Source organism: Neolamprologus multifasciatus, chromosome 20, assembly GCF_963576455.1.
Source record: "Neolamprologus multifasciatus chromosome 20, fNeoMul1.2, whole genome shotgun sequence".
NCBI lineage: Eukaryota > Metazoa > Chordata > Actinopteri > Cichliformes > Cichlidae > Neolamprologus > Neolamprologus multifasciatus.
This window is the reverse complement of record NC_140458.1, coordinates 12,050,578-12,075,044: the sequence shown is the minus strand read 5'-3', so window position 1 is coordinate 12,075,044 and position 24,467 is coordinate 12,050,578. Positions and strand designations below refer to the sequence as shown.

General features: G+C 40.3%; 1 protein-coding gene across 1 annotated transcript in view; it reads right to left on the bottom strand.

Moving 5' to 3' along the window:
* Positions 1-24,467, bottom strand: part of LOC146494514 (cadherin-4-like) — a 249,844-nt gene that overhangs the window by 123,361 nt on the left and 102,016 nt on the right. The window contains exon 3 of the mRNA XM_085147303.1: positions 19,135-19,158. Coding sequence (XP_085003429.1) covers positions 19,135-19,158 — 24 coding nt within the window. The remainder of the gene's footprint in view (positions 1-19,134; positions 19,159-24,467) is intronic.

Below are 24,467 nucleotides of genomic sequence, written 5' to 3'. Positions count from 1 at the left end.
GCACTCTGGTTGATCCCTTACAGTTGCGATTTTTCTTACAGAATGACCTTCTTAATGAGTTCAGGCTAACGCCGCATTACATTTTAAACCCCATTTAAAAACAAACAAACATTTACCTAATTTTATTTACTTAATAGTCCTTGACCCGGCTTTTAATGTTTTATTTCACAGATTAGATTTTTGTTTTGCTGTTCTCTCATTTAAATTTTTTTCCTGTTAATTTAATGCTTTTTTTTGTTTTCATTTAGTTATGTGCAAATCACTTAATGTGCTTTGAAAATGCCTATGCCGATAATGACCACGATGATGATGATTCTTGGTACTTGTGGTGGGAACACTGCAAGTCATTAGTATTAGTATCATTAGTAGGGGTGTGATGTGAGACTTTCACCCTGCGTTCAGCCTTCATTTATAGAGTTGTTAACAAAGCACATAGTTAGAGTTATGCCCCCGTAGTTACACCGTGTAACTGGGCTCCCCGCTCAACCCCAGACACCAATAGATGAGGGCTATTATTATGTTTACTCTTTGAATAGTAGCAGGGGAAATCATCTTCTCTTCTTATTCATTGCCAATTTTTTGCTCTCCCCAAGTTTTTATCTATCTGGCTCAACTTTGTTCCTTAGACTAAAGAAAACAAATGCATCCTAGGAGAGGCATTTAAAGGGCAAAAAACAAACACATTTGGACTCTAAAACTCAAAAGGGGGACAAATTAGAGGCAACACACAGAAGAGATTCATCAGCTATTTTAAGTTTGGGGGCTGAGATAAGTTTGTGGCCCCTCTGGAAAACCATAGGGGAGGATAATTACTGTGTATCTTGAGGTGTAGGGATGGCAGGCATGTCTGTCTAAACAGAGAGGGGATATTAAGTCAGCGGCAGCAGGTAAGAAAAGCTACCTGGCCATTACTGATATCAAATGGGGTTCATTCAGGCAACAAGTTAAGTTTAAAGAATGCAAGTAACACACCTTTTCCCGAGTGAAACAAACAAGCGAAGCCAAAGCGAGATTGTCGTGCCAGATGCAGAAAGCACTGGGACCATTAGCCTCACTGGGTGGTCACTTCTAGATGGAAGATCACACACTCAACACAAACACACACTACCACCACCTCCCACTCCCTCCACTCGGTTCTGTGATTCAGCCAAGCAGAAGAGAAAGGGAGGGGAAGGTTAGTGGGTGTTCATCCCTTTGAATTCCAGGAGTAGTAGAATGTGTTCTGTACTTTCTCCTGTCATGGCTAGCCTGGAGCTATAGGGAGTTGGAGATGACACACCAGAGGCAGCAGAAAGCCCTAATTGCTTCGTGGCCTCCTTGAGCTGCATGATGCCTTTCGCTCTGAACATGGATATCTCACAGAGAGAAATTAAGGTGCCATGGTGGGGAATGTTAGTTGTGCCCACTTTTAACAGCAACCCCATCGCCTGCATGCACAGAGAAATGCACTGGCACGTACACAGTCAAAGATTCTGGTGAGTGGAATGTGAGCATAGAAGTCTCTAATAGCCTCACGGAATACCAGAGAGATCCTGAGCAAGCCATGAAACAGCAAAGAAACACTCAAAGAAAAAGCACAACTCCACACAAACTCTAGTTTACTAAGTGTTTATTGCTTTATATTACATTAAAATATCATCTTTGTTGCACATAATTATGATGAACAGTTAAAATGAGGTACCGCAAGGCATTATGCCACTATCCTCATCCTGCTTGCAAACTGCATAAATCCCAGTTTAATCAAGCATAACGGTTGAGATTATGAGGACTCGTGTACGTCAATGCTGCAACAAGCATCGGATCTGGAAACAGTACTGATCCTTTGGAGGGTTTACACATTTTCCTCAGCTATTAGTACACACTAAGCCATGAGTCAACTGAAGACAAATATGATAATACATAGTGGATTAAAATTAGCACTTCTTCATAAATTGTAATCTGGCTTTATCCATAACTGCCCACTTCAAATACTGCATTCTTAATAAAAGTTACTTGACTGAATTTTTCTCGAGCATATAATAAAGAATTAATAGTGTTGTTGCATAAAATGCACAAGCATGCATTGTTGGAGTAATTGATTCATTTTAATAATCAAATAATAAATCTGGCACCTCCTGGTCTGCACTGTGGAGACAGTAGCTTGTTGACAACCATCTATTCACTTTTCATTTGCACTGTAGAGCTGAAACTTTATACAGGAGCCACTTCTCTTTTGAACACTCTCATCCAAACAGATAAGAACAGCATCTGACAGGCTAATTAATAATGAAAGCTTTGCTCTACCCTGGAATTCTATCACCCCAATAGGATTTCTATTAATGTTGATTGACCCTGACTCACTCAGTGCCACTTTGGCACAGCTCACTGCTACCTCTGTGCCTTCTTAGGTGCCAGTGCAGGTTAGCTGATACATGAATAATTCCCAGTGGACATTAACTGCAAGAAGTAGGGCAGAGGATTCAATGGTGTGCTCCTCTACCCATCCTCACTCGCAATCCCCTCATCTGCAGGTTGTTAATATTTAATTATACAAGCTTCATTTCACACTCTCCAACTGAAACCATGAGGTGGAGATGGAGGTGCAGGGGACCACTATGAGGAAAAGTGATGAAATAGAATACTGGGGGTTGATTGGGGATATAAGAATAAAAAGAAGTAGAGCGTGGAGATGCAGGAGCAATTGCAAGAGCAATTTCCATTTCAAATAGAGATGAGAAATGGGAGGAGCTGTTTTGGGAACCTGCAATCCTGATTCACAGGGTCCCATTCATATTTCACACAGGATTTAAATCTGTTACTCCACCGAAGCATTCCTAAAGTTGTATTAATAATATTCACACACAAAAAATACAACTACAAAAGCAACGCTTAAATAAAAAGCACAATTCTAGATGTTGCTTAAAGGAAAAAATGAAACTGGATTACAGCATTTATAGAAAAGAAACACTTCTGGAAATAGCACTTCTATATGGGACATAGGCTGATGTCGCTTTTGCATGATCTTGGTTCTGAGTAACTGTTTCCAGAGAAGGCTACTTGTGATTATGTTGCCCAATTAAAAAAACAAAACAAAACAAGTAAAATCTAAACCAGGAAATACTGATAACTATAAGAAAAATATAAATAAAAATAAATAAAGTTTTGAATCTTTGAACCACAATTAAATCTAATAACAGAGAATCTGGATGCTTTCCTGAAATATTTCTCAGTTCATTTTGCAGTTTAAGTGCAAGAGCTTTTCACAGATTTTATATGAAGGACGAAAGGACTTTGATGAAAAGAACCAGACGTATTTGGCTTCTCTGTGCACTAGATTCCTTTTCTGTCCGCCCCCATACTCTGTTTACATTTTATACATGACCAACTTCTACTAAAGATCATCTGTCAGGTCCCACAAAGTTAATGATAGAACTTTCTGTCACTGTGGAGGTGATGTTTACAGTTTTAACAACTTTATTCAAGAAATATGATACTCCCATCTTAAGTATTTATTGATGAAAATCCATCCTAATATTAGACCCCTGGGCCATTTTTTTTAACAAATCTTACAGGAGTGAGATCTTGCAGATGAAGTGGTAGAGCATTAATAATTCATAACTGAGCCTTTTTATAGAGCACAGCCCTTGAGATTCATAATTCTATTCACATTAGGCCTCTGAAAAAAGTTTAAGTTTTAATAAATAGGTATTAAAACTTTAACTGATATTAATAGCGCCAATTAAAGGGCATACTGTGGAGTTATGCATCATTTCTGTAATGGTAGAGAGGAAAACCCACTTGGCAGAAAACTCCCTCGGATCTCTGTCTTTAATTTTCGCACACAGATTCTCGTTCTTGCCTCATCACTGTCTCCTTTCCAAATATGAGATGATGCACAGAAATGACTCTCTATCCCAGGCATTGTGTAGAAGCATTAACATCTGTTTAAACCTTTTACGGCCATCATAAAATGGGAGGAAAAAGAAAAACTTGTCTACCATAAACCTCATCATTCCCTAATCAAGTCACTGAACATTACTACTACAAGATGAGAGTGTCTGACCATCCATGGTTGTGATTGATAAGCAATTTTTCTTGTCTCCCACATCATTGTTTCCCCTAGTGTACCAGGTCAAATGGTGTGTGCTAGTCAGCCAATAGTCATTCATTTCAGTTTATGAAGTGGAACCTTTGCTGGATGGTCATGCCATTAAAGACCCTAGTATTTCGGCTTTGCTACTGGTACCAAATGCATGCATGTTGGGCTGTTTTAACCACAGTTCTATTTCACAGGTGAGTGAAAAAGCCTGCATGCAAGTTACTGCTCTGTGTCTCAACTGGCTTTCCAGGACATGCGTAGCAGGCCTTTCACCATGGGCAGCTTCAGTAGCACTACAGGGGCAATCTCTGTGGGATTTTCTTTCTGTCTTTCTCTCTTTAGTTTCTCTGATGTACTACTGCGCCCAGGGAAAAATGCTGGAAGTGGAAAAAAGAGAGCATGTTTCCTTTGTTCTGCAGTTCTAAACACAGGACTATAATTTTCTTGCTGAAGCCAAGAAAAGGGGTTGACTTAAATAATGGCTTCTGTGTTCTAATTTGTGTAGGGATTTATCCAGCTACTTGGCTAGGGTAATGCTAGGGCGTATTGTGAGCTGATCAGTATGAGCAGTCAGAGAGGAATGAGATAGGAGAGTGGGGAAATGAAGACAGAGTGAGAAAGAGAGAGAATGAGGCAGAGGGGGAGAAGGAAGCAAAGAAAGAGAGGGTGAGGTTCTGCTTCTTTGCTCTGGTAATTCCCAGTGAAATTGATTCTCATAGCTCCAGAGATCTCCCACTGTCCCCCTTCTCCCCTTCGTCCCGCCTCTATTACATACCTGTCCAGAGGATGAATGATCTACACATTACCCATGAGTACCGCTGACCGGTACACACATCAGTGACTACTAGAGCTCAGGGACCCCACAGACGCTCTCTGGAGACTGAGGCAGATACAGAACAGCAAAGGGGAGATGGATGGAGGAAAGAGAAAGAGTGAAACTTGATAATAGAGATGAGCGTGGGAAAGAGAAAATCGAAGAGAGTGAAGAGCAATGCACCGAAATGATGGGGTAAAAAGGAGTGGTGGTGTGATTAGGGCAGAAGATGGAGATGTGCAGGGAAAGGAAGAAGCAGGTGGGGGTAATAATAGAGGCAATGGGTTAATGTAGTAAGAGGTGGGCAGGGGAGTGAAGGACGAAGGGGAAAAAAAGATTAGGTATTTCCACTAAAAAGAAATGAAAATCAGATGGAAAATGAGAGAGTTGGTATGTAGAGGGGCTAGGCTTCTCCACCGAGGAGCTCTAAGGGAGGCAATCAGGGCTGCTGAAAGCTGTGCCTGTAGTTTCAACTCTGTAGTTCACCGCTGCTCTCCCAGGGGATAGGTGTCACTCGTGTGTACAAAGAGAGCAGCCACTTAAATGAATGGAGCTCTTTATCTGAGCCTGAACAGCGAGTTATTACCTACTGAGTAGACACTACGGAGCAGGCTCTATTTCCACAGCAGTGATCCCCAGAGCTGAGGCAGAGCAGGAGACAAAGGGGAGGGAGGGCAAAAAAGCTCATATCTAGTGCCTTATTTTGTAATGGGGTATGACATCTTTGGCCTCCATACCATAACAAAGCCCTGAAGCATGGTCAAGCATCACTGACAAGAGAAGCATTAGTGTGGAAGGCTGCAGGAAAACGCACAATAATAACACCCACTGGGAAGGCCTCAAACTGTGAATCGCTGCTACTCCTTTCCGCATTTTATTAGGGAGATAGGAATGTTTTTTATAATATTCAGGCAAGCATCCTCACAGCACTGAAAACTTCTGTTTGAAAATCACAGAATTCTTGTTCATGAGATAAAATACGTTCTTACAGAAATAAAGAATTTGAGTTACAAAAAGAGGGCATAACTTTATTCTCGGCAAGTTACAACTTAAAGATGAATTTTACTGAGTTCTTACTTTATTGATTAAGAACTCAGGATTGATGGTACGGCAACCACATTTCATTTTAACTTTTTCCTCCAGTTATAAAACTAAAATACATTTTTAAAGTGAAATTTATACCACACAAAAATCTCAATGGGGGAAAAGGAACCACCAACCTCCATCAGCTCAAAAACCCTCAATTGAAAACTCTTAAAAATGACTCTGCTGACCCGATCTTACTTCCCATGTATGTTGGAGTTCTCCCCCTTGTGACTTAAGTTAAGGCAATGATACCAAATATTACAATAACTTTTATGTATGGAAATGCTGAACTACAATAGAAAAAGATGCAAAATGCATCATTAAAGAATCAATTCAAATTACTGGATGTGCCTGTAATTTTCCCAGAATCTCCTCATACTGCCTGTCTGCAGACAGTGCAGAGGTGAAGGAGGATGGAGCCAGCCTAAACCCTCTGTTCTACAGTCCTGTGGTCTCTGAGAGCAGCCCGGCTCCCCCAACACTGGCTGATGGCTTTAATTGGTCTCCTCTGGCTAAAAGCAGAGCACAGGAATCCCTACACACTAATGGGAGTGAGCTGCAGCAAGTGATTACATCCACACGTTGATGCTTGCACATAAATGCTCAGTCAAACAGACATACAGTTAGAAACACACACAGAGATATATATGTATTAGGACTGGGCAATATGACCCAAAATTCATATCTCGATATATTTTAGCTGGATGGCGATATACGATATATATCTCGATATTTTTTCAAAGCCATAAAGTAAGAACAAAAAGAGAGTCCTTAGTCAAAGCTGTGTCCCAGATGTCACACAGGCACTTTTATTAACATACAGCGTAGATGTACATGAAAGAATTACTCAAAAATGAATTATCAGCATTTATTGAATAATAATGCTCCTAAATAAAAGAAAACAATGTTGTTTTTGTGCATAACAAAAAGCTCACAATTGTGCAGTCAAAATGTAAACTAAAAGACGCTGAGCATAATAATAAAGACAGACAGATTTCACAGCTGTTCTGTTCCCAAGCTCTACTGCGTGACTGACAGCCTGGAGTTTGAAATCCGCTTCGTAACCGTGTCTCTTAACAGGTGTCATTTATGGTCCTTATACACACACAATACGGTAATATTACGTTGAAGCACAGTACGTATCACTCCGCGAGGCTCCAGACTACGGTAGCCGTAATGCTCCAACAATCCATCAAGCGGTGCGGCTCCGTAGCTTACCAAAGTCGTACTAAAACATTTTTTTGACAGATTGCTGAGCGCCGTGTACCACATAAAATCGGTTTGCGGTCATCAAGCACAACCAGAATTCATACGTAAGGTGCACTGTCGATTTTTGAGAAAATGAAAGGATTTTAGGCCGTGGAGCCCCTGTGGGCTGCATGGCGTTAGCGTGGTTAGCTCGTTAGCACGGTAACTCGTTAACGGAGATTTGCCATGTCCATCTTGTCGTTGCCTGCAGGTGAAGCGATGGAGGAGGGGGAGTTGTGTTCAGTGAAGGAGAGAGGTGAGGCAGAGTAACGTTGCATAGAGAAAAAAATGGATGAAAGAGAGGCAAACTAGCGGCTCCACAAGTATAACGTAACATATACTATATCGATATAAACGATATTGACACATCTGATATCTCGTATCAAAATATATCGATATTTTAAAAAAACTCGATATATCGCCCAGTCCTAATATGTATGTATATATATATATATATATATATATATATATATATATATATATATATATATATATATATATATATATATATATATATATTCATTTAAATATCAGCAAACAACTTTTACTCCTTCTATCTTACTTCCTTGTATCTTACAGGTCTCTGCATGGAGAAATATAATCTTAAATGAACAAAAATTTTCTCACATGTTGAAAAGATGAGTTACTACCTCTGAGAAGTGTGTAATTTCTACATATGTAGAAATTAATGCTATTTATTGTTTGTAAGGAATGGTAAAATTGTTGCCAAATTAAACGTCGCTCATCGAGAAAGATGAGATTTCAATACCGGATTGGTCTCAGCCTGGGTTTACAATGGCCACCTCCAGTGCTGTTGGCCAACAGTGCTGGTGAGACCTGTGCTAGTAAAAATACAGGCGACCGAGCTGAAGGCTGCACAGTTGAAGATGTTAAGATTTTTGTTAGGAGGGACCAGGATGGACAGGGTTAGAAATGAATAGATCAGAGGGACAGCTCAGGTCAAGCAGTTGGAGAAAGTTACAGAGGAAAGGTTGAGATGATGTGGACATGTGCTTAGGAGAAATAGTGAGCAAAGGATGTTGAATATGGAGCTGTCAGGAAGGATGAAAAGACAAAGACTCATGGATGTAGTGAAGGAGGATATTCAGAGACTTGGTGTGACAGAAGACGATGCTGGGGATCGGGCGAGATGGGACCGGCCAAAAGAAGAAGAATTCCCAGGGTTCCACTCAATAATAAATCACATCAGATAGACTGCTTCAAAGAAAGTGGGGAAGAGAAAAATAAAAGATGTAAAAGCAGACTATCATAGTGAAGCTAATGTAGAATTCTTGTTATCATTGATTAATTGATCATTTAAATCTGATGCAGTTACAGAAAATCCACTGTGTGATGTCTATAAATCGTATATATGAAACCTTCAGCATCAAAGTTCGAAAAAGAACAAAAAAACTGTTTTCTACAGTTGATTCTTTAGGGAACGATTACACATCTTAATATTCTCTTGGACAGATGCTGTTTGTACTGACAGGACCATCTCCAGGGCATTGCAAGATGTGAGCAAGAAAGTAAGAAAGCGAGAAAGATACAGAAGACAGGAAAGCAGAATGTAAAATATTGTAAGGAAAGTGGAGGTAAAGGAGAGGAACCTCCTCTTTATCTAATGAGCATTTCTGACTGAGAAAGACCACTCCCTGTCTTGCATTGCTCAGGCGGGAATTGCCAGAGAACAGGGAATTGCTAAAAGCTACATAAACAAACCATACACCCTAATCACAGTCACAAACAGAGCTTGAAAAAGTACATGAAAGACAAGCGAGGAAAAAACAACAACTTGCAGAGACAAAGCGGGAGGTAAAGTCAATGTGCAAATGATACAGAGTAGAGTAAAATTACCTACAGTGGGGGCATGATCCTCTTTAGCATTTTGGCTATGTGTGCATTTACCGACAGAACGAGAGCACGATTTGTCTGAAGTACACAGAGGCAAAGCTGACAGAGAACATCAATCCACAAAACCCAACATGTTCCAGCACCAGCTGTCAGTCTAACTACCCCTCTCTGCTGTCATCTTTAGCATCATTTCCATGCTAATGTTGCACCAGGTAATACTGGCTATGGGTCTACAAAGGATTCTACCTTCTCTAATGAGCGCTGGATTTCCATATAGAGCAAATGTACTTTTTTTCTATAGCAGCTACAGAACCTCTGTATGTAGAGTTAAGCTGTGTACAGTATTTATAGCCAATCAGGGTTTTTAATGGTCCAAGCAGTGTTTACTTTTCAAAGACTTCCACATGAATTATTGATGGTTGAGAGTTGATTTGTGCTAGGAATTAGCCTGGAATAATCCATCTAGTTCCACCTTTCTTCCTGGGTGCCTTGTCTCTCTGTCTCGAGTGTAAACAGACTGACTGGAAACTTACGTAGCACATTCATTTGTTAGAATGATTTCTGCTGAGTGCAAAGTGGTTACTTAAAATTGTATGAAAAAGCTATATTCAAGAGGACTCACCCAGTGAGCGCAATGGGTGGGTGACCGCTGCTGTTTAGTTCTCTCTCTCTCAGTTTAATGGAGGATTCTTTTTTAACCCATTTCTACATCTTCAACTTGGAAAACAATGTCTGCTGCTCATACTGATCATGTCGGTTTGTTTACTTTGCAAGAATTCTTTAACAATGTATGGGTTGAACTATAAAATAAATTCTCAACTGTTTGCACTGCGAGAGTGTGAACAGTACAAAAAAATGAACATAGTTTTCAGAGAAAGTCTGGAAGTTTCTGAGAGAGGAGCTAAAGGAGGACACGACTTCGACTTTTGAGAATTTCTTCCCACTGCGCTTGTGTGAGTGATGCCAATTTGTCCAGACCCCGATTCATTTTCTTGGCCCTCTTTGGTGTCAGAAAACGAATAGGCTTTGCATCTGAAGTTTGGTAATAAACTCTTGGATTAGATCCATCCTTTGGACAGGATGGACGACTCTGAGCAAAGAATAAAGACACATTTCCTCAGCAGTCTGTCAGAGGCAACTGCCTTTGCTTTCTTTAATGCTTGTGTGTGTCTTTAACTGTTTTAGCTTAGTTTTTTTTTTAATATACCCATCTGCCATTACTGTGGTGACACGTCTTTGAGCAGTTGATGAGGTTTGAGAGCACAGCACTGTACATGAAAAAAAGCTTGCTTAATTAGTGCGACTGTGGAGTTGGGAGCTGTGTTTATCTAATTGTGGGCATTTCAATTAATATTCCCATCCTCACTCAGAAATGCAAAGCTGTTGTTAAATGTAAAAGGAAGAAGTCCGAATGCTTAAGACAGGGCAAAACTATTTCAAATTTATGAAATGGTAAAACCCTATGTATAATTAACTGGTGATTAGTTTGGCTCGGAGTTTACAGCGGCTCTCCGAGGTATTGGTTGCTGTTTCATGGTTCACTGGTGTGTGCTGCTCACTAGCATATTAACAATATTCCACATGATTCTCTGCAGCTTTTTTCAGGTTTCTCAGGTGTTCTTGTGCTGAACAGAGACTGATGTACCCTTTCTTCCATTCTGAGTCTGTCCCTCCCCATCTGTCCTGTTTGTATCCCTCTGTTTCACCCTGCTGAGCTAATCCAAGCTGGTCAAATCCCTCTGCCGTGCAGGCCTACATAGGAGCTTTCCCGCTGGGTGCAATATGCCACCCACTTCTCTGGCATTGCCAGCCCTGTAGGGTTCAAGCCTAACTGTGGTGTCTTGTCAGCAAACAGACAAAGATGTATGAATCCTCAAAATGATTTAGAGCAGGTATTCCTGTGACAATAACATGTTGAATTATGACAAAGAGTTATTTACTCCATGGGATTACTGCAGCTCTGTTCCCGGGTAATCCCACGTAGCAACACAAGCATCTCTGGGCAACAATGCTCTAATCTTCCAGATACCTGCCACACACACTTCAATAGAAAACTTGACCCCTCTTGTAAATAAAACTACTCTACCAAAGAGAAATAGTTACAGTGGGGCAAAAAAGTATTTAGTCAGCCACCGATTGTGCAAGTTCCCCCACTTAAAATGATGACAGAGGTCAGTAATTTGCACCAGAGGTACACTTCAACTGTGAGAGACAGAATGTGAAAAAAAAATCCATGAATTCACATGGTAGGATTTGTAAAGAATTTATTCGTAAATCAGGGTGGAAAATAAGTATTCGGTCAATAACAAAAATACAACTCAATACTTTGTAACATAACCTTTGTTGGCAATAACAGAGGTCAAACGTTTACTATAGGTCTTTACCAGGTTTGCACACACAGTAGCTGGTATTTTGGCCCATTCCTCCATGCAGATCTTCTCAAGAGCAGTGATGTTTTGGGGCTGTCGCCGAGCAACACGGACTTTCAACTCCCGCCACAGATTTTCTATGGGGTTGAGGTCTGGAGACTGGCTAGGCCACTCCAGGACTTTCAAATGCTTCTTACGGAGCCACTCCTTTGTTGCCCGGGCGGTGTGTTTTGGATCATTGTCATGTTGGAAGACCCAGCCTCGTTTCATCTTCAAAGTTCTCACTGATGGAAGGAGGTTTTGGCTCAAAATCTCACGATACTTGGCCCCATTCATTCTGTCCTTAACACGGATCAGTCGTCCTGTCCCTTTGGCAGAAAAACAGCCCCATAGCATGATGTTTCCACCCCCATGCTTCACAGTAGGTATGGTGTTCTTGGGATGCAACTCAGTATTCTTCTTCCTCCAAACACGACGAGTTGAGTTTATACCAAAAAGTTCTACTTTGGTTTCATCTGACCACATGACATTCTCCCAATCCTCTGCTGTATCATCCAGGTGTCTCTGGCAAACTTCAGACGGGCCTGGACATGCACTGGCTTCAGCAGTGGAACACGTCTGGCACTGCGGGATTTGATTCCCTGCCGTTGTAGTGTGTTACTGATGGTGACCTTTGTTACTTTGGTCCCAGCTCTCTGCAGGTCATTCACCAGGTCCCCCCGTGTGGTTCTGGGATCTTTGCTCACCGTTCTCATGATCATTTTGACCCCACGGGATGAGATCTTGCGTGGAGCCCCAGATCGAGGGAGATTATCAGTAGTCTTGTATGTCTTCCATTTTCTGATGATTGCTCCCACAGTTGATTTTTTCACACCAAGCAGCTTGCCTATTGTAGATTCACTCTTCCCAGTCTGGTGCAGGTCTACAATACTTTTCCTGGTGTCCTTCGAAAGCTCTTTGGTCTTGGCCATGGCGGAGTTTGGAGTCTGACTGGTTGAGGCTGTGGACAGGTGTCTTTTATACAGATGATGAGGTCAAACAGGTGCCATTCATACAGATAACGAGTGGGGGACAGAAAAGCTTCTTACAGAAGACGTTACAGGTCTGTGAGAGCCAGGGATTTTCCTTGTTTGAGGTGACCAAATACTTATTTTCCACCCTGATTTACGAATAAATTCTTTACAAATCCTACCATGTGAATTCATGGATTTTTTTTTCACATTCTGTCTCTCACAGTTGAAGTGTACCTCTGGTGCAAATTACTGACCTCTGTCATCATTTTAAGTGGGGGAACTTGCACAATCGGTGGCTGACTAAATACTTTTTTGCCCCACTGTATGATAAGCTTCAGTCTATATCTACATAGTCGATTACGCCTAGTCTGTATGGATGGCCTGAAAATTCCATCCACCGGTGCAATCACTGTTGCACCCTACTGAGCAGAGCACGGAATATCAAATTAAGTTCATCCGTCAAGGGAACAGGCTGTTCTCGTACCTAATTGGCAGTTGAGGCTTAGAGCAGGATTCTTTAAGAAAGAGTGGTGATAAATTTACTTCAGTCGCCATTCTTTTGTTATACTTGTCTCTGCTTTTATCTTCTCTCTGTCGTTGCCTGAGAAATGTTTCAATGCCCAGGCAGTCTTAATGAGTCTAAGATGTGGGTCTGCTGAGGCTCTCTTTGTGTGGTTTTGTCTTTATCTTTATCTTTAGCTAAGACTCAGTTGGACATATTGCAGAGTTTAGCCTGGCAAATAAAATGCACTATCACCCTCTTGTGATCTAATAACAAAGAGCTTCTCACCTTGTTGTGGGAAGACGCTACGTTCTGTCTCATTCAGAGGTGACTCTGTTGACCACTTGTGTTTCTCTAACCAGTTCAGACACAGACATTCGAGATTTGCTGTGGACTTACAGTAAGTTCTGTTGCCATTTAAAAAGAACCCAAACATGCTGAACCAGTTGGCCTGCGATATGCAAGAAAGGGAAGGTGATATCTATAATGATCTTGCAGCTCTTGCAGAACTGAATTGAAAATCTTAAAAAAAAAAAGTACAAATTAAAGGTGAAAATAAGCATGGTTCTTGTCACAGGGATTCACAGTAGCATGAGAAGCACACATCAAAAACGAAGTATGAGATGTTCACACACACTGTAGTCAGTATTACTGCCAGATAAGAAACCTTAAAGCACCTCCAGTTATGGCAGTTTATTGCTTTGAGCCAACTCAAGTTAAAAGAAACTGTAAAACAATGGTTCAAAGTGGAGTGAAAATACACCAAATGAAAGTTTTTCTGTTTTTCTGTCATATGATAAGCTTAGGCAAATGAACTGTGATCCTGAGCACAGGCCAATAGAGAGTTAGTGTCATTCACAGCATATCATAAATCAATGATGGTATTTTAAACACCCTTTCAGTTTAGCAAAAGCTAATTCTGAGGTACTCGTGAGGCAGCTAGAAATGTTATGAATTTAATAGGTTTGTTATCATAAGCTAAAGATATGGCGTGCAATTTTGCCTTGATGATGGTGCTTAATAATTTGTCTGCAGATCAAAGTTTTAATAACGTACGAGGTGATTACGTGCAAACCATGAATGGCCAACATTTTGTGACAATATAACTATCTACTGACTGAGGCTTTTTTTCTCCTTTCTGTACCAGAGAAGGGCAAATATAAAAGTCAGGGGAACAATGGCACTATGATTCATTCTGAGGACAAAGAATGGCAATAAAAATTTTCAAGCAAAATCCGTTAAGTTATATACTACTATCAAAAGCCATGCATAAATAAGGTCTATTCTTACAGTTTATTAGTGCGTAGAGTGTTTGTGAAGCTTATGAGTCAAAGTAAAACAAAGCACCAGCTGTATAACCATATGATAGGTACAGTATGTGATCAACAAAGCCCTTTAGAGTCTGACTGCACAGGGTGCAGATGTCTGAAAATAATTGCAACTATTACTTTATCTCATCTTTACATTCTCCTTGAGGATACGTTATATTGGTAAAAGTTGTCATTTTTGGTTTTATTAACCATCTTGTTTATTGTTTCATTTGAATTTAGAATCAAATGTGAAATACCATCATAACTTCAATTTCTGCTCCTGAGTTCTGGTAGTGAATAACGGCAAAGAAGTGTTTTCTGCAGAACTCTTGAATTCATGGTTGCATAAATGCTTTTGTTCCTGTAGAAGTTTTGGATCCCCCTTTTTCTTTTTTCTCTCTTTCTTTTTTTTCTTCCCCCTTCCTGGCTTGGACACTTCCCTCTTACAAATGCACTGTGATAATGAACATGACATGAATGTAAATTAATAAATGACCAAATAAAAGTAACACATGAACAAGAAGAGGCTATCGAGAATTGACAGAGCTCGCTTTTTTGGAAAAGCAAAATGTCTTTGGCAAAACATTGGATTCAGATCACAATTCTGATTGCAAAATCTTGCCTTGATAAGCTGGAACCCCCTTCCCACCACCACCCTACACTACATTACCACAACCCTACATTGGATAAGTAAGAAAACGGATGGGCAGATGGATGGATGCTTTAAGAGGGGTAAAGTAGGGTTTTCACTGACAACAGCTACAACAACATTTTAACCCCTTTTAGCAACTGAACACTCTAATGTTCCAGAACTAGATCATGGAAACAGGATGGGGTTTTAATTCATGAGTCCAGACAGGGTCTCTCACATATCATTATTTATATCCTGGCTAGTACTCAACTTAATGTTTATTATATTACCTCTGAGCAACACCATTACACTCTGATGTGGCCATAGAGTGAGAGGAGCTTCTTTTGTGGCTGGATTTACGAGGCAGTTAATAGCTGAGAAGATCACATAAGGATTACAGTATTATAATTATCAGTTAACAAATTATAAATTAAGCTCAGTGGACATTTCCTTCTCAACTTCTTTGGCTGAAAGTGGTTCCTTAGAAAAACTGTATTTTCAAGTAGCTTTGCCAAGTACTTTTTTATGAGGCTTTGCTAAGCAAGAGATATGTGAAAAGCCTTCAAGCAGCAGATGCGTTCTGGCAGAAATGCACATACATTTATTTCAAATCCAGTGTCTCACAATCCTTCAAGTGGAGTTAAACAGGTACTTTTACAAGAGGGAGAGAAATTACTGGTGTGAGGACAGAATATGTTTCCAATTTTGCAGTGGAAGGAAGATATTGAACAAAATGTAATGAGGAGGAGATCTGGAGTTTGAGATTTAGAGAGGGGGGGGGGGAACTGGAATAAGAGTGAGGCAGAGAAGTTGAGAAGACTGCAGTTTCCTTGTGTAGCTGTAAAGCTGACAGGTAAATTTGCATGTGCAGCTAATGGGGCAAAAAGCAGCTAAGGCCTTGTGGGCACCCTTTCACTCTGACAAACAGGCAGCTTGTTGACCCAACCATTTCCTCTGTCACTCTATTTTTCAGATTTAGCATTTCAACACACTAACATACTCCCTCTGATAAACATACTCATATGACAACAACACGTACAACACCACGGGCACACATTAAGCTGCCGCGCGTGGGCACAGACTAGGACAACTTAATCTAATAGGATTCAGAATTAATCAGCGGTGAATCTTGAAATGTTCAAAAAGATGATGGCCTGTTTATTGATCTTCTATCAGGCATTTTAGCAGAAGCAAGAAGCAGGGAAAAATCATGGATCGCAGCATGCATCTTGACGAGAGCGTGTGGAGTTGTTTACAGTCTGCTCATCAAGTCAAGGAGTAAATCTCTCTCATGCAGTTTACTTTTTTGTCCACCTTCCTGCACATAGCAAAAATCAATAGCCAGATTGTTCATTCTCTGAACCTCTCTGTCATTTGCTTTTATTCCAATCACTTTGTTGTGTATACCCTTGATGCCATGCTTCAGTCATAAATCATGATCTTTACAGCTGGAGTTTGGGGGCTAGTGAGAGTGTGAGTGTGTTTGTGTGCATAATTCTTTGTTGAGCTGCGTAACAGAGACCACAGCTGGGTATTACCATATATCAGTGTGCATGTCTTCTCGTAGCGGGTGTCTGAATGTTTCATCTAATCATTAAATGCTGACAGGCTTCACAGAGTAGCTCCACTGATCCCTGTTAGAGGGATACAGGGCCTGACTTCATTAGGACTGTTAGTACTAAGCTGCTTTACCCTCCCTCATGCCTGGCTTAGCCTGCACGGTGATAAATGTTGAGAGGGCAAGGAAAGATAGGCAGAGGGAAAGATCGGTGAAACAAAAGCAAAGCGGGGACAGAGGCATTTAAAAAGAGAGGCAAAGGTGCCACAGTGAGGTACAGAGGATGAGGCAGTGAGAAATGGGAGGGGAATGGGAGGGCACAGAGCGTGTGAAACTCGAGTTTTCAGAGGCAGGGGAGGGGATAAAGCTCAAAGCAGTGTTTGAACTGAGAGGGATTCACAAAAGCAAAAATGTGCAAAACAATCAATTAACTTGTGTTGCAATTAATCAATTACTGTTCTGGCACATTGACATCCAAAGTGCTTAGCTCAGATTTCGACATGAGGCTTCTATGAGCTGAAAAATTAGCATTGACCTCTGCACACACATATGCATCCCTGCGTGTGGACAAGCTAATTTATGCTTGCACATATGGATCTAAGCGCGTAAAGATATGCGCACACATTCTTGTTCTCAGCATATTTCTCTAGTATATTCATCTGGTTTCTCCTGCCAGCGGAGGTTTTTGGCCGGCTTAAGTACGCCCACAGGCCCCTGAGGGACAGCCCATGACGGATGGCACGGCGTGTGACTCCGATTCGATTCAGCCCATTTGATAAATTTATTGCTGGCATTTTGAAAATGAAATTAGTGGGACGTCTCCTGGAGACTGTTTTTCCAGCACAGGTGCCATAAATATACTTTGTTTGGCAGCAGAGAGGGAGGAGGAGTGTAAGGGGGTGGAGAAGTGTTGGATAAAGGATGTCATGAAAGGTGCAGATAGCAGAGATGTTCCACAGAAGCAGAAAACTGAAGAATAAGGTCAACTTATAATAAGAGCCTTTATTAATCACTAATCACATTGGTATGGAACAACAGTAAAGGTTATTCAAATGTAGCTTGAATCCTACCTGGACCTAACTACTGTGTGCTGCCCTTCAGTCTAACACGTGTAATATAATGTAGCCTCTTAGTTTGTGTTTGCTGGACAAACCTCCAGCTTTTTTCATCTTTTGTGCTGAGGCGCACACACACACACACACATGAACATATACACATCTTTTCATACAAACACATGGTATATGAACATGATCTTTGCCTCAAGGCCACAAGGCTGCTGAGCACTGATGACACTGTCAGAGCAGCATAGCCATCTATAACTCACAGTATATTAATGAATACAGCCAGGTGACACTCTCATTGTGTGGGATTTAAAGACAGAAGCTGTTTTTGTTGATGCTTCTAACTAAACAGATTTGAATTGGACATACAAGATGTGAAAGAAAAGAAAGACATACAAAAACACGGACACAACTAAGTCAGACACAGGCACGGACACACACGGGCTGACAAAAGCAAGCATTCATTCACTGTCAGGGTTGCGCGGCCTTATTTATCCCCCCACTTCGTTCAGAAACGTATGCGAGTGCAGCTGTGGAGGGATGATGTACACCTCGCGAGCTTCTGCACCCCTTCAACATTCATCAGACAGCGAGGCTCAGGCAACCCGCATCACTTACCTTTATAGGCCAATCTGACAGCATTGTACACCACATAGTCATCACATACATAGGCTCACAACAGTGTGTGAGTGAGAGCATACAGTGTGTACCCAGTCACGCAGATGAACTGTATCTTTTTGCGGCTTCAACAGATCTAAAGCTTTGAAAGGCAAAAATGCAACCATGTTCCCAGAGAAACCCTCCTGCTGTTTAGGTTTTTCACATATACATGCGCATTATATCAGATCCAGGTGACAATGAAAATATTTGTATCTGTGTTCTGTTCTGCTCTGGTAAAAGCTTGTACAAAAGAATATCTAAATTCTTATAAGCACAGCAGGGAATAAAAGACAGTTTCAACAAAATCAGCAGGGGGTTTTCCTGGCTGATTGTCTGATCGTTCTTTGCAATCACCGAGTGTGACACACCCTCTGCCATTACTGTATCATCTCTAGCAAGAGTATAGGGGCTGGGACTGCCTGGTGCATACACCTGCCACTCAGAACAAGACCCCTGGAGCTGTTTAGACAATTTGACTGCCTGGCCCTATCATCTTACAAAATCTAAACAGCCTACAGGTACTTTCCTCCAACTGCACTAAACTTCCCGTCTGTCCCCGAAGAGCCACTATGCAAAACCGCCACCTCCTCCAACCTCTTATTAGCATACACATGAAAGTGTGGAGGAGTCTAAACAGAACTGTGATTAATCTGAACATAAGACCTACAGAAAACAGTGCATAAAAACAGACTGTGGGTTGCCTGTCTTTGCAGAGTAGCAAGGTAATTTAGTCCGGGTGTCAGTGGGTGTGAGTGATTGACTTTGTAATCAAAAAGATTGTTGTGCAACAAAACCAACGAGTGACTCAATTTCAAATCAACATTAACAAAAAACATGAAATGTTTTGTCATCTCATTAGCAAAAATTCGGAACACACACAGGAGTAACACAAGCATGTGGAACCCATCTGAAAATATAATATACACGTGACTGATTAAATGCTGTCTTACCTTTCTGGGATGAGACAGTAGTATCTGTAATTAAAAATAGGAGAAGGACAGAGGAGAGTGTTAGGCTGTGAGTAAGAGACACATAAAACGCAGGTGACAGCCACAGTTGGCCATTTACTGATGAGGGGGGAAAAGCACATAAACACATAAACAGTGTGATGGGTCAGGTAGGGTAATATACAAAAAAAGGAGGTCCTTTATTTGAGACCTGTGAGAAATATCCATGCTACCATGAGGAAAACTGTGTAGTAGATGTGCTGGCAACACACACACACACACAAAGGCACTAGAGTGAAATGTCTGTACTCCACAAAGAGTCACCAGGTGGAAGACAAAAAAGCATCTACACATCGAAGAGAGGCCCTCAATTACAAAGATGCAACTCTCCTGACCCTGGAAACCCTTGATCTTGTACACAATTTACCCCGAGTGTGCTGTCTAACACACAAAAACAACTCAATTGAAGTAGAATAAGTAGAATAACACAGACTAAATCAAATACTTTCAGTAAGCATTTTAGTTTCTTATGCAGAAACCACTGGAGACATTCCTGGCCTACAGGGGGAGGATCAAACCATCAGCAGCTTGGAGGGAAGGATGTGCAATGTTTTTCAGATAACACCGAACAATTACAAAAATCGAAAGGAAAGGATCACAGTAAATTTAGCTTATTGTTCTCATAAAATATTCAACAGGATAGTGTTTGCAAGTTCCCGAGGTTTCATTTTAATTTAATAGACTCGTCAAAGTTGCAGGAGTATAGGCATAGTAAAAAAAAAAAAAAAAAAAGAAGAACGTTTTTTTTCTTTCTAACTTTTTACTTTGAGCAGTTCAGATTCTTTCCTCTACTGGCCATGTGCCCAAAAAGCCCAAATGGCCGCAGACGTGGAAGGGGAATAATTGAATCCGGAAGGATTTGTGGTGTGCTGGGCTGAGGAAGCGATAATCCAAAACTCTGCCTAATTGCCAGAGTAAAGATGGCGTCCATTGTGAAGGTGGCGTCGGTGTTTATCAAGGCAGTGTGCCGTGGGATTGGACTGAGCATTAGGGCTTTACACACTTTTGTTTTGCGAGGTGTTACAGTGGATTTGAGCAAATATTGGCCCTCTGGTTATTACATGGTCTGATTGTCTGCTATGCAACTGTCCATAAGCTCTGCACTTCTACCCTAATCTGAGAGGAGGCTTCAAATAATTAGTCAGTGAAGCACTCTCGCAGCCCGGTGCAGTCAACCTTATCGCTAAAAGAAAAATCCTTGGTCCATTTCCTTTTCAGCCCAAAGGCTTACAATCCCTCACTACTGTTAAAACCTTCAGGGCAGCGACATAGCCGATAAAATAATGCCTAACATGTCATATCCGTTGGCTCTTATACTACTTTTTTTTTTCATTTATTATGTAAAAGAAAGACTTCTGTATGTCAGACAGTAATGCCCCATTAAGTGCTTGTAGTAAGAGGGTCTTACAAGCAGCTTTTTCCAAACAATTCTGGGATATACTGTAAGTCAAGTAAGTGACTAATCAGTGTTCGTACAGTAGGAAAACACTGTTACTGTCCCCCATCAATACAAGTTGATTACTAGTGCCAGACTTTAAAAACTGCATAATAGTTGTCAGTGTTTTTCAACCATGTGTCATTTAAGATAGCATACTCTATGCTGTAAAAAGGTCTTCTTGAAGTCTGTGCTAGTAGACGTTATTTTTAAAAAATGGGAAGAATAAAGACATAATGACTTCAACAAAAGAACAACAGAAACAAACTTAAACCTGGACTCTTTGCCTGCTTTCTTTTAGCTAATGTGCCCGACTGGGAGAAAATAATTCAAAGAGTGATACCATAAAATGCAACTTTAAAAAAAATGGAACAGAGCCATAGCGTGTGTGTTTGTGTGTTTGTGTGTGGTATATACCGCAGATCAACAGTCACGATGTCCAAATGTTCATCGGAATGTAGACCACAATAAGCAAATTTACACACTGTTTCACACCTAAATCACATCTAAATCAAAACTATTATGCAAAGGTATTGAAAGCCCCACAATATTTCTCAGTGTAGTTGATGGTAAGAATAAAAGGTCAGCAGAAAGCTGCTGTTGTTGAAATCTTTTCAGGAGTCTATAATACTCCACTGCATTAGTTTGACATTTGTGTTGACTTTTCGCAGTAATGCACAGTACAGCGGGGAGACAGTTTACAGTTGACTAAATGCAGCTTTGAGGAAAAGAAGCGGCAACGAGGAAAGAAACAGACAATGCAATTTAACAGATTTATTTTTAATGTAAAAGGGTTTAATTTGGCTTTAATTAATTGTCACTGCAAATAGTTACCTGCAGCAAACAGCATTACGCTACACTGTGCGCCACTTTCTCTCTGTCGACACTGATATAATACACCGGCAAAGAAATGTGAAGGAAATGTAGTAACATGCTCTCTTAACATTGTTTGAATAATGATAAATAATAAACACACACCAGATTGGCTATAATAAATCATTAAAAGAAAGCACTTCTTCCCTCTTTACAACTTGCTGGTTTGAAGCAGAGACATGCTGATTGATGTCAGTACACATAAATAACTCTGCTGTTTAGGGAGGCAAAGAAAAACCTCTGTCATTGATTACTGCATTTCTTCCCAGCTATCAGTGGCTTATATGGATTTGGAGACTAATTTGCAGTGAATATGTGAATAGCTTTTTATGAGCCAATGCACACTCCGGTGCGTTTATGCAAAAAGGGAATATGTCAATACAGGTTTTCCACAAGTATGTATTTAAACACGGTCAAGTTAACTGTGCCTAAAAGTGTGCCTGAGGACACTAAAAGCAAAATTGTTAGAATAATCGCATCACGTAAAGAAATAAATATGTCCCAAACATTTCTCCCCGCCTTTCATAAAATTACCTTCTTAGTGTCAAAAGAAAAAAGCATAGAGAAAGAAAGTGACAGAAAGGCAGACTGATGCTAAGTTAATTTATTATTTATGCACACTTTAAGTAGACTTAAATGCAAGATGATTTCTCTCATTTTAAAGGAGGGCAAGTTGAAAAGCTAAGACTATATTACATTTTAAAGATTTTAATCTAATCGAGCCCCGTTACAAACACTGTGTAAATGTTTATGACATTCGGTAGCCATTAAAATAAAATCTATCTGCCCGAAGACTACTTTTTATCCAATATAGTGCAAAAGAGTAAAAGAGTGGAAGTAAAACTTTACAAAATGAAGAGTTGTCGGTTTAAAATTGTGCATGTGACACGAGATCTTTCCTGATATAAAAAATTCTCCAAGAATAATCTCCACAGCACGACCAAAATTATTGCAGCTTTGTGCAATAAACTTTTGTTCAATGCACAGGGTTCTTGTTCACTTTAAAATGGTTGCTTCAAAGACGAGGATCAACTCTGTGATCGCTCGCAGTCAGTTGTGGTATTTAAAGTGATTTTGGTGCATTGAGACAGCAATTACAAATAGTTCTGTACCTGCTGTAGGACAGCAATTCAACCACATTGCTTCTATATAGCAATGTCAACAGGATACATGTCAATCTGCCAAAAAAACTGCCACTATGATTCAGCAGGAACAAGTTAATTTTTGAAACACTGGTGATGCTGACTCCCCGTACGAAATCATCAACAGACATTCGTCAAAAAGAGGCTCAAAGTAGATCTGCACTTATGTGCTTTAAAACTCTCAGATGACTAATAACACAAAAGTTGCCAAACTGCAAAATATGTTATGCGGTAAAAGTTGATTAACACTTTGTACCATAGATGACAGTCCGCGTCTGTCTTCTGTCAGCACATTTTTATATAGTTTGGCACATTTTTTACCATCTGTCACATGGAAGCATCAAAATATAGAACTTTATTTGCAAGGTAAGCTCCTATTTGATTGAGAACGCTTTCTCTCTTTGTGACCAATGAGCTTGTTCTTTCTATCCTTACTGCGTGTCTACAAGATGAAATAGCATACCTGCAGGAGACTAGACTGAAGTCATAAACATTGTGTGATGGATTTAATAATGATAGTGAGATTTATCACCATCAGTGACGAGTAGCTACAAACTCTCTGGGCTGAAGTGCGCGCGTTTTGGACATTTTACCTGCCTTTCTGCACATGTGTTTCCCACCTTATATTCACGAGTACTGTGTGACCCTCGAGTGATGGAAAGTCAGGCTCTATAATGTCGGACCACAAATGCAGCAGTTCAACTTCAAACTAAACTCTTACTCAAGCTTTGTTTGGGAATAAAGAGAAAACAAGTTTATTTTCAGACTGCTGACTGACTGACTTCAGAGATTCTCAGATGATCTTGGGTCATTAAACTCAGCACACAAATGATATGAACATCAACACAAAACAGAAGAATTGTATAATTAGTTTTAAAATCACAGTAAAAGTAGTTTTAGAGACAACATTATTTAAAATGAAACAACAGGAGGTCACTGTAAACTTTTAATTCTTATGGTCCATTGAGCCACACTAATACTATATTTGCATGTTCAGAATATGTGGATGTTAAGGAAACTGCAAGCTGTTGTTCTACAGTACAGCTCCCTGAATGACTGAATTAGACTGCTATTGACCTCTGAATGTTGTGGCCTTCCAAGAGGCGAATGTGGAAATGGTTTTAATTACAAACAGAAATTGGGTTCGATTTTGTCTCCCCGTCATGAAGCGAGGATTCTTCGCAGCAAATCATTGCCTCATCATGACATATGAAAACATCGTCCTCACTGGAAGGTGATTCAAGTCTGCATGTGCGGTGATTTGAATATGAATACACGTGTGCAATTATACTCATGTATCTATCTGTGTGTGAGCTATGAACAGACTATGCAGATTTCTAGAAAGTACTTTAGAAACACATGCTCAGCCTGGAGATGATTGCTCACTATTGATATATTGTCAGTATAATGTAATTAGGATAAATTTAATGGTGTCGTTGTTCATTTCTTAATCATGTTCGCTCACGGGCAGTGATTGTCCATCAGTTAGAATTAGAAAGAAAAGAAGCCAATATCTGATAGATGGTAACGCTGGTCATTTTTGATCTGGATGTTAATGATGTTTATGATTTTACGGAGTATCATTGATCATATATTTCATGTAAAAACAATTTTTTATGTCAAATCTTTAAAATGATATGAGGTGTGATCCACAAAAATCAAAGCCCTTCTGATTAGAATTTGTCTGTCTCCCCTCTCTTCTAATGGACCTCTGGTCAATAGTGTTAGTGTGATTTACAGATCGCTCCTTACACATCCTGTTCTATAACTGTAAGTCTTCCAGTGTGTCAAAATGGTGATTCTTGAATTTGATTTTATACTTTGAG